Here is a 12,162-nt window from a genome sequence, read left to right on the forward strand (position 1 = left end):
GGAAGAAAGGTCTTTTTGCCAATGATCATCATTACGTCACCAAAAATAAACTTCGTGTCCACATTTGTCTCGTAGACAGAAATTGTTTCTGCCAACGAAAAGATTTTTGTGTTGAAAAGAAAATTTCTCCCACACTAAATTTGTTGACAGAAGTACATAGTGCACGTAGCAAAATTTTTAAATTTTTTTCACATTTATTATTAATATTGTATGCTTTTGAATTAATTTTCAAATATATAATGAATTTTCTAGCTATAACAAAATATATTAAAATTGCAACAAAAAAATTAAAAATGAAAATATTTCTAATCATTTATACTTTGCCAAAATATGATAAAACCATAAATTATGATCATAGTTCTTCATTATATTTCTTATCACAGTTGCAACATGAAATCACTGGTAGAATCTTCAGTAACACATTATGAATCGAAGAAGGCTGTGCAGTTGTGATATACTTGTATTATATGTATTAGTTGGTTAATATACTTACTACGTGATTTTCATTTTTTCAAATTTTATGCAGTTCATTAGAATATTATTAAGTATATGAACGATGTAACTCAGTGTATCATTATCAAGTATATCAACAATATATTATTAAAGCATATCAGTAAAGTGAATCATTATCAAGTATATGAATAGAGTTTACAAGTGTATATCAATAGCATATCAAGTGTATAAGTAGAACTTCAAGCATATCAAGTCCATTTAATCAATCAATTGTATAAGTGAAGAATACTAAATGTATATGTAATGTATCAGGTGTATCAAACATATATTAGTATATTTCGATATCGAGTGTATTAAAGAGTATCATGCACATCAAGTGTATCAAGTGTAATATCAATGGGTATATTAGATGTATCAGACGTTTATTAGGTGTATCAGACTTGTATAAGATGTATCAAACGTATATTAGTAACAAGGGCATTTGGAAAATTTTACCTCTTGATGTGTGCAGAACTTCATTTTTGCCATTTTCGTAAGTAATAAAATGTGTGTACTATGAACTTAATTATTATAACTTATTTTGCCATTTTCGCAATTGCCCTTAAATATATATTGAAAAAGTTGTAAAATTATAATTTCCAAATAAACTTTATGTAGTTAATCATGGGTTTATAATAAAATTATTGAAATAGAAAATTAGGAGGTTGAACATCAACACTTGTGTACACAAAGACAACTATGAGGACCAGCGCATGTTGCAGACTTTCCTGGCAATAGATGATAATTAAGACTACACAAGAAATAACATTGTGAATCGACGCAAGGTGTTGCATCAGACAACGGCAAAACAGTCGAGCATCCTTGGGCGCTTACCGTCACCATTTTCTCTCCTTCAATAATACAAACGAACACTTCAAAAACAAATTTTAAATATAAAAGAAAACGAGATATGTAAAATTCAATTGAAATACAAAATTAATGGTTAATATAAACAAGTTCTCTTCTAAAACATTAATGATAGGAAAAGACTTGCCTACCATTGAAAATGAGGAATAGAACAACTATGACCGAAATAATGTTAGATTTCATTTTTTCGGTTTTCTTTCGAGATAAATTTTTGCTAGCATATAAGTATTGCTTTCTTTTGATCATTACAATATATATATATATCACGACGATGATAGGCATCTAAAAACCATTTTTCATTTTGGTAGCTAATTTAATATACAATCTTTTTCTTGTTTTAATTTTACTAATTATTATAATTTCTTTAGCATATTTATACTTATTCATGTACATACAGATATATCAAATGTTTCATATTTAATTTTATATGATTAATTTCTTTTTATAGTATTATTTACTTAACACATATAATAAGTAAATAAAAAGATATTTCTAATCCGATAAGAAAAAGGTCTTTAAATGGATTCTATTCTTATAAGGGACAAACAATGAATCCATTCAAAGACCTTTCTCTTATGAGATTAGAAATATCTTTTTATTTACTTATTATATATGCTAAGTAGATAAAGCTATAAAAAGAAATTAATCATATAAAATTAAATATGGAACATTTGATATAGCCATATGTACATGAATAAGTATATATATGCTAAAGAAATTATAATGTATGTACATGAATAAGTATATATATGCTAAATAAATTATAATAATTTGAACCATACAAAGTAAAAATAAAATCGGAAAAAGATTGTATATTAAAATAGTTACCAAAATTTAAAAATAAAAAAGGCTTTTAGATGCTTATCAACATCGTGATACATATATATTGTAATGATCAAAAGAAAGCATTACTCATATGCTAGCAAGAACTTATCTTGAAAGAAAAATAGAAAAAATGAAGTCTAACATTATTTCGGTCGTAGTTGTTCTATTTCTTATTTTCAATGGTAGGCACCTCCTTCCCCATCATTACAGTTTTAGAAGAGATTTTGTTTATATTAACAATTAATTTTTTTATTTCAATTGAATTTTACATATCTCGTTTTCTTTTATATTTAAAATTTGTTTTTGAAGTGTTCATTTGTATTATTGAAGGAGAGAAAATGGTGACGGTAAGCGCCCAAGGATGCTCGACTGTTTTGCCGTTGTCTGATGCAACACCTTGCGTCGATTCACAATGCTATTTCTTGTGTAGTCTTAATTATCATCTATTGCCAGGAAAGTCTGCAACATGTGCTGGTCCTCATAGCTGTCTTTGTGTACACAAGTGTTGATGTTCAACCTCCTAATTTTCTATTTCAATAATTTCATTATAAACTCATAATTGACTACATAAAGTTTATTTGGAAATTATAATTTTACCACTTTTTTCAACCCTCCACTTTTGTTTCAGATATGGATACATATATTTGTTTCACCAAGCTAATTTTTTAATTAAAGCATTAATTCAAGGGTTTTGTGTGGATGATTAGTGTCACACCCCCTTCTAGGTCACTCGCTTGGAATCTTAAAGGTGGTGTGATGTCGACTCAAAGCATGCATTCTCCCTTGAAACAACTTCAGCTGACCCTTAACTTGAAAACATAAACATTTGCAAACGAAAGTCTTTAAACTAAGAAACAACCCAAAATTGTAGTGTAACCCATTTGGAAATGACTTTAAAAAATACCAAGTAAAATGTATAAGACATGGAAGTATAAATTTTCATAAAACATAATACTTCTAATAAATCATTTGCTTTCATGACTGAAAACTAATTGGCAATTTACAATCAGTACCTGGGAAAAAGGGAACACATTTTGAAAGGGCAAGTTGATAGACTTAATGAACAACAGTTCTATAAAACAAGTTTTTATAAATAGTTTAACATAACATTTATCAATAAATAGTTTAACATAACATTTATCAATAAATAGTCATTTCATGATATGAAACTTGACACATTGAACTTTTGTATAGCTTTTGGAAGACAATAACGCATAGCCACAGGCAGTATTAAACCTCTTCGTTCTAAGATGAAACAATCGATAGGAAACAACTTTCATTGTAATCCTCCTTTTTTTAAGGCATAAAAATATACCCTTTCTGATAGCCCTTAAACTATAGACTTGTCAAACCCTACCGACAACAATATATACCGACTAGGAGTAGGAGCAAACCAAATTGTGTAATAACTAAGAAGAACCTATATACTCGATTTTATGAAAGGAAGAGGAATTCTTAAAAGCAAAATCGGTACATTGAATGCCCAAGTTGTATAGAATAAGAAATATCATTGCTTGAAGAACGTTGGAAGCCTAAAGATACAAGTCCAACTTTTTCATTCCATTAAACATAACATTCATGAGGTTGAAGAACAAAACTCCTAAGATCTTACTTCCATCAATCACGATGTTCACTTTCATTTCAGTCCTAAACACAGTCATCAGTAATCATATGTAGGGGGCACTATTAATATTAAAAAAAAGTAACTGTAGTAGATGAGATATGAACCCAAGACAAGTTTTAAAGAAGGAGGGCACAAGCACTATCTCAAAGGTAGAATATGAGAAAAACAAAGCATTATTTAAGATATATTGTAATTTAACGCTTCAAAATTAATATTAAAATACAAAAATCGGGAATGTGAGAAGGGGGGCACGTGCTCCCCCTGGCCCCTTAATAGATCTGTTCATGGTCATACTAGTTATGGACATGATAGTAACTAATTGGATTGTCCGTTGTTCAAAAAACAATGAGGCCAACAAACATTGAACCCACCCGATTCAACAAGATTCAATTTCACAAAAAAATGTTTATCAAGAAGTTAGTTTTTTATGTGTTAATTATATACCTAGAATTCTACTCATTGTGCTCCTAAAACACCTAAACAATAAGAACAAAGTTTAAGAGGCAATGCTTAGTTGGAAAACCTTAATCGAACTACAAAAATGCCCAACAGACACGTTCTTATCTTCAAAATAATATCAAAACTCAATTCAAACACTTTTAATCAATCTCACACTACAATTAGTGAATTTTCATGCATTATAAACTACAATTAGAGTTGCAAAAGTAGAACCTTAAATAGAAAAGAAAACTTTGGAAGTTAAATTAATCGATAATGTTTTGAAATTACTCTTTATCAATAACTCACTTGATATTGACAATGCATATAAAAAATAACTGAAATAGCAAGACAACCACCACATGAACAAAACATATCAATTTTTTAACAAATATGAACCTTTAATGTTGATGAATTTGGGACTAAAAGAAACCATCTTCTTTTAACAAACCATTCCTTCATGATAATAAAACTTGAGGCAAAGTTAAATTTGATATCAAACAAATATCATAAATAAAAAGAATGAAAAAAAGATACAAATTGACATGGAAATTGAACAAAAGATTCTCAAACAATAACCATCAAAAGTGGAAAAGTATTATTGTAATTTATTTTGCTAGTAGATTTGTTTGTTTTATTGTAATTTGCTTTTTATTTATTTTTAATTTAAAATTAATTATTAATAAATACATATATATTAATAATTTTAACCTTTTCTTTCCAATTAATTATATCATTAACAATTTTCTAAAACCATTCACATCTCTCTATCTTCCACCTATTTCATATTAACTATTTTGTAATTATTTCAACCTTTCAAATTCTTTCCGTTTTCAAATTTTTAGGTATAAATATTCAATTTTTTTTTTATTTTTTTTCATGTTCAAGTCACAACAAAAAGTTGTGTGTGAAGAAATTAGTCTTCCAATAAGTTCAAATGAAGATTTGTGAGCCAAGGCTACAAAAACCCTCTGTTTTATGGTTGCTGCTGAGGTTACACACAATTTGAGGGTGAGGGGTTGTCTTCTGAGTTTATGTCATCATTTTGGTGCTGCTTGCAAACTTGAAGAGAGATTCCTATGTTGTTTCTTAGTCACTCTTGTTTTTGTCTAACATTATAAATAGAGAAAAAAATTGGATAAGCGAGAAGGAAAAAAAATATTGTTGTTTAGGCCTTATGGAAATTGAATAATAAGAAAATTTATTTTTTGTTAGCCGATTATTTTCTTTTTATCTATTGGTTTGGTCATCTTAATGTGTTGAAATGATCTTGATTTAAGTGAAAAACATATTTTTCTTCTAGAGCGTATTATTCAAAATTTAAATTTTAAATGTTATTTTCTTGGGCAGTCATTGAATTTATCCCAAAATTATTTTTGTTATTTTAAACATTCGATATGTAATTGATACATGAAAAAAGTTTTACTTATCAATATAAAGCTTATTGAATGGATTGTTTCATAGTCATACTATCAAATTCTTTATATTGTTTAGCTCATTCTATTTATACATGCATATAACAAGTCTCGAGGAAAAACTCTCTCTATAAATAAAGTTCAAAAATGTATTTTCAAAAATTATTTTAAAAAATCATGAGTAAATAAATATAGTTTCATTCTATTTGTGTGAAAATTAACGTCAAACTGCATAGGATAGCATTTTGAGAATATGATATAGCAATTATAGCACATTGCTTTAGAATTTTGCAAATATGACAAAAATTTTATTTCTCAATCTTAAATTTGATATTATTCCTAAACTATCATTCAATAACTTATTTCTTTTCCATTTATTTATATATGCTCCCACTTTTTAAGGCCCTAATTATTTGTTTATTCTTATACTAGAAAAATTATTTATTTTTTATGTCTTAATCCTAATTTTAAAATATCAATAGTACAATAATTGCAATAAGAAATATAATATCATGGTTGTTGATCGGAGTAATTTAACTTTATTTGTGATTTTTTTTTCTTTACTTTCTTCAATGTGTATTTTGAGTTGAATCTAATTCCAAATGATTTTGTTTTATTTTTTTATATTATTTTTTTGTTTTACTTTGTCTCAGTTTCGTATATTAGTGTTATGATATACTTATATTATATGTATTAGTTGGTTAATATACTTATTACGTCATTTTTTGTTTTTCAAATTTTATGCAGTTCATTAGAGTATTATTAAGTATCTGAATGATGTAACTCAGTCAATCAATTGTATAGGTGAAGAATACAAAATGTATCTGCAGTGTATCAGGTGTATCAAAGAGTATCAGGTGCATAATCAAATTTATCGGGTGTATCAAGTGTATCAATTGGTGTATTAGGTGTATCGAACGTGGATAAGGTGTATCAAACATATATTAGTAACAAGGGCATCTGTGACATTTTACTTCTTGATGGGTGGGTTGGACTTCGTTTTTGCCATTTTTACAAATAATAAAATGTGTATGATATGAACTTAATTATTATAACTTATTTTGTCATTTTTGCAAATGCCCCATTTTATTATCTCAAACTATATCATCTTGAATTGCGCTGATATTTATGAATCTCACTCCAACAACGAAATAGAAAAAGGTAAACAATATTTAAGAAAAAAAGAAAAAATAGTAAGTGACGTTGCAAACAAATGATTGGAGAATTGGATGGGTTGTAGATAGATGGGTAGAGCGATGGATGTATCCAAAAATTTGACTAATAAAATGAAACAACTACTCTAACGACACTTACACATATATACTATATGTTCAAGGGGCTCAATCCCTCCTCAACTTTACGTTCCTTACAATTAGCTAGGTCTAGTGATAAATTTGGCTTCTAGCTAGCCTCCTTCACACCCAAGTTATAACTTTTTCCTCGATACCAAGTTATAACTTTTCAATTTGTCACTGCCTACTACATCCTTAGTTTCCTCCTGTTGTAGAGTTGCTCAAAACATCATCAATAAATTTTCCTAATGAGATGAAAGAGGATCCACCTTCTATTACACTTTTTCTGCATTCTTCACTTTTTGTTTTCACTTTCTTCCTTATCTCATTTTTGTTGTTGTCCATCAACTTTCTAATTCCTCTTTCTATCTCTTCTGCCATTATTATTGGGTTGGCTTGTTCTTTAAGTTCAATACAATAACTTATCTTGATCTCCACAGCCAATCCCAATTCTACCACCAGATCAAATGCGTTGAATTGTTGCTCTGCATACATTGGCCATGTTGCCATCGGCACGCCATGCCACAAACTTTCCAACGTCGAGTTCCAACCACAATGTGATACGAACCCACCTATGACCAAGAATTAAAATATCTGTATTAGTGTTTCAATTTTACAAAGACATCAATAAAAAATTGTATTTGAAGGATGTTTTCTTATATATACATATATATACACTTAAGATATTTTCACTTCTAAATCCAAGTTGTAGGATCTTTACCTGTGGCTGGATGGCCTAATATCTCCACTTGCGGTGCCCAGCTGATGACTCTCCCAATGTTCTGTGTTCGATCAAGAAATCCCTTAGGTAAGATGTCTTCAAAATTTGTATAGTCGATTGATGATTGAAACACATTCCCTGGTCGTCGAAGAGACCAAATGAAACGAACTCTACTTCTCTCAAGCGCTCGTGCAATCTCCTCCACCTGATCCTTTTTGAAAGCTCCTCTACTTCCAAAGCACAAAAACACCACCGATGAAAGTGGTTGATCATCAAGCCACTTCAACACATCTCCATCATCCATAGTCTCAGTGTTCTTGTTCAAGTGCAAAACAGGTCCGACAGAATACAAAGGTGGGAGTTGCAAAGAGGAGTCAGTTGACAAAGAAGATAACGCATGTGATTCCAGCTCCTCAAATGTATTGATAAGAACACCTTTTACATCAAATCTAATTCTTTTAGCTTGTTCATGAAACCAAACAGCAAAATTGTTAATAAAGAAGACACTTGGAATGGTTTTACTTGGAACTTGATTCACTAAACTTGGTACACTCAAATTAACATCTGAATCCTTCAATTGTTGAATTACCTCATTACTACTATTATCTTGTGTGTAGAGTTGTTCAAGATGTAAACTAAAAGCAAGATAGGCAGCACAAGAAGTGTAGTACACATAAGAAGGGACCTTAAATTCGTTAGCTACATCAACCATGGTTGAGCAAAACGAGTCCAACACGAATCCAGCAAGATGGTTGGTGGAGGTAGTAAGAAAGGAGATAAGAGCTTGTTTGACATGGGGTTTGTAGCTTTCAAGAACTACTTCCAGGAAGAAACGGTTCCCATTGTTTGGGATATCAGGTAATTCAGGAAGGACAATGAATTGTATGGAGTTGTTGTTGGTAAGAGACTGTGCAGAAAGGGATTGAATATATTCATTAGCTTTGGGATCAAGGGGTAGCTTAAAGGCAATCATTGTGACAGCAAGACGATGATCTCGAGCGAGGAGAGTATTTGCCATCTCAACCATGGAAGCAAGGTGACCAGACCCCGGTATTGGTATGAAAACAAGCTCAAATTTCTTCATTTGGAGCAGGCTTGCAGAGAAAACTAAAGGAAATGGGAGATATGTTTAGTTTGCAATGTGTAGAAGTAACTAATTGATGGGATTTGGTTGTGTTGTAGAAAGGAGAGAGAGTTTTGAAATGAAACCAAGTGGATAATGTTTATGGAAGATTGAATGGTTTGAATTGCATGTGACATAATGATAGTGTTTATAAGAAGATATCCTTTTTTAACATTTTACAAGAATCAATCTCATATATTTTGTCATTTCTTTCTCATGGTGAAAGGATAAAAAAAAATTACACAACAGTCTCATATATTTTGATAAAAAAATGTTTTCAGTTGGCCATTTTGATGGTGAATGCAAGGTGACCAATTCCAAGGGGCAGATATGAAAATGAGCTCAAAGATCTTGATCTGGTAATGAACTACTTACAAATTTACAGAGAATTGTTAAGCAATGGTAGATGGGGAAGGAAAGTGTTGTTGTTTATATAATATCAAAGATAAGGTTGGGACCAAATATGTGTGGCTCTTGAATGAGCAGAATATATGAATGTGGTAAGATCAATACACTCTTTTAATCACGTGTTGCTTCTGCTCATTTGCTCTATGGAGATTGGATCCAACTTTTCTTACTTTAGAGAGTTACTATTCATTTTACGTACTTTAGTAAATTGAAATGGCAGTTACTATTCCTGTTTAAACCACTCTAAAATCACCTCTACTATACTTAATATTCTTGAGCTTTCTCTATGAAAATTCTTTCGACAAACTATGTCTATTGATTATAATTTAAAGTTACTCCAACCATGGTCTCGAAATTAAGCTATGTGTGCCTTCTTTTTTGGTTCATGATGACACAAGTATTCTTTTTCTTTTATTATTTTACCACAAAACTTTTCTAGCATACATTACTTTAGTTATTCTTCATTTTGGGATGTATTGACAGATATTTGAACCCTTACCTGTGGCGGGATGGGCTAATATCTCCACTTGTGGTGCCCAACTGATGACTCTACCAACATTTTTGGTTCGGTCGAGAAACCCCTCGGGTAAGATGTCTTCAAAGTTTGTATAGTCTATTGCTGTTTTCATCCCATTTTGTTCCAACGGTTGGCGGAGGGACCAAATGAAACAGTGCTCGTCCAATCTCCTCCACTTGGTCCTTCTCGAAGCTTCCTCGACTTCCAAAGCACAAAAACACAACCGATGGTGGAGGTTGGTCATCAAGCCACTTCAACACATCTACACGATCCATAGTCTCAATATTCTTTTTCAAGTGTAAAACAGGTCCAACAGAATACAAAGGTGGAAGTTGCAAAGAGGAGTCAGTAGACAAAGAATATATCACATGTGATTCCAACTCCTCAAATGTATTGATGAGAATACCTTTCATTTCAGTTCTAAGTCTTTTAGTTTGTGCATGAATCCAAACAGCAACTTCGTTAATAAGGTAGAGACCAGAAATGACTTTACTTGGAACTTGATTAACTAACCATGATGAACTCATCTTAACATTACTACTATTATTTTGTGTGTAAAGTTGTTCAAGAAGAATCGTAAAAGCAAGATTGCCAGCACCAGAAGTGTAATAATACCCATAAGAAGGAACCTCAAACTCATTAGCTACATCAATCATGGTTGAACAGAATATATCCAACACAAAACCAGCAAGATGGTTGTTGGAGGCAGGGAGGAGATAATAGCTTGTTTGACGTGGGGTTTATAGATTTCAAGAGCTTCTCGTATAAATGCTTTGCCATCATCGTCTTTTGGGGGAGTTTGTAATTCCGGAAGGACAATGAATTGTATGGAGTTGTTGGTAAGAGACAATGCAGAAAGGGATTCAATATAATTCATTAGCTTTGGCATCATAGGCCGGTAGCCTCATGGCAATGAATGTGACAGCAAGACGATGATCTCGGGCTTGGAGAGTATTGGCCATCTCGAACATGGAAGCGAGGTGACCCCCATGCCGGTGCCGCTCAAATTTCTTCATTGAAGGAAATGGAGAATGCTTGGTTTGCAATGGGTAAAAAGCAAGTGTTGATGAGAATTGGTTGTACATGGGTAAATGGATTTCAGTTTTTATTATTTTGAGTTTATTTAGTTTAAAGTAGGGAAATTTTTAAAAATATAAAACTTTACAAACTATCTGCAAGTCTATAGTAAAAATTTTAAATTTTATCACCAGTAGCGAGTGATATGCTACAGTGATAAAAGTCTATCATGACTATAATTGATACAATCTAAAATTTTGATATAACTTTTAAATATTTTAATTTATTTTGCTATTTTAAAAAATATCCATTTAGTTGGATTAATTAATTTCTTTGATTTAATGGTTAAAATTGATAATAAATTATAATTAATTCAAATATAAAGTACACATCTATGATTATAATTATGGACTAAACTAAATTGTTTTTAGAAAAATTGCACCAAATAAAAAAAATATTTAGAAAAAAACAGCTAATGACACCAATTTTTTGTATATTATGAATATGAAAAAAATAGTGATATAAGACGGTAATTATAAGGCTATCAGATGGTAATCATACGGTTATCCGAGCATCACTATTAAATTGGTTACTTTTGTAAATTTATGCAAATTTAGAAATTGTTGTGACATATGCACTATTATCTTTTCTTTTTCTTTTTCTTTTTTTTGTTATTTTTGCGAAATGAACACTTTTAAAAATAGCAAAATAAATTAAAATATTTATAAGTTATAGTAAAATTTTAGGTTCTATCAATGATAGTCTTTTATCACTATAAATACATCACTGACTATTAATGATAAAATTTGATATAGGCTTTAAGTATTTTGTAAAATTTGCTATTTGTGAAAATTCTGTTTGCAAAACCCCTTGTTTTTATCTATGGTTGAATTATTAAGTGAAATGTAAATTGTAACTATAACTACACTTATTTGAAGAAATGCATCAAGATTAGAAAAACTCAAAATAATAAAGATGACATGAAACGTTTCAGTAAAAGAAAAAGTAAATGATTTTGAAATTTTGTAAAAAAGAAGAAGAGAATTGAATTTGATAAACAAAATATTATCCAAATTTTAAAAATGGTTGAGAAAAAAGAAAATTATATTAACAATAACTCAAGAACATTAATTGTAAATTTAGTTTTTTAAAATTAAAATAAATTTGGTTGAAGAATATAAATAGTATAAAAAAATTAAAAAGTAAAATGTATTGAAAATAGGAAAAAAAAAATAGAGCATTTTCAAAAATAGCAAAATACATAGAAACTGTTTATAAAAATAGTAAAAATGTGAATGGATGTGTTGTTTGAAAGAGACTCAAAGAGATTGAATATGTTCATTAGCTACGACATCAATGGGTAGCTTCATAGCAAGAATTGTAACGACCGTTGATGCAGGCGACCCGTTCCAGATGTCAGTAT

At 30.2% G+C, this 12,162-nt stretch overlaps 2 protein-coding genes across 2 annotated transcripts; both read right to left on the minus strand.

Moving 5' to 3' along the window:
- Window positions 1–6,878: 6,878 nt before the first annotated feature.
- LOC101217294 (anthocyanidin 3-O-glucosyltransferase 2) lies at window positions 6,879–8,907 on the minus strand. The gene is made up of 2 exons (XM_004146018.3): window positions 7,675–8,907; window positions 6,879–7,525 (listed from the first exon to the last, which is right to left on the minus strand). The coding sequence occupies exons 1-2, from the start codon at window positions 8,756–8,758 to the stop codon at window positions 7,149–7,151; spliced, it is 1,461 nt and encodes a 486-aa protein (XP_004146066.1). The 5' UTR covers window positions 8,759–8,907; the 3' UTR covers window positions 6,879–7,148.
- Window positions 8,908–9,075: 168 nt separating this feature from the next.
- On the minus strand, window positions 9,076–10,416 carry LOC105435387 (putative UDP-glucose flavonoid 3-O-glucosyltransferase 3). The gene has a single exon (XM_031884926.1). The coding sequence runs from the start codon at window positions 10,376–10,378 to the stop codon at window positions 9,803–9,805; it is 576 nt and encodes a 191-aa protein (XP_031740786.1). The 5' UTR covers window positions 10,379–10,416; the 3' UTR covers window positions 9,076–9,802.
- Window positions 10,417–12,162: the final 1,746 nt, after the last annotated feature.

This window comes from Cucumis sativus, chromosome 4, assembly GCF_000004075.3.
Source record: "Cucumis sativus cultivar 9930 chromosome 4, Cucumber_9930_V3, whole genome shotgun sequence".
In the NCBI taxonomy this organism is placed as follows: domain Eukaryota; kingdom Viridiplantae; phylum Streptophyta; class Magnoliopsida; order Cucurbitales; family Cucurbitaceae; genus Cucumis; species Cucumis sativus.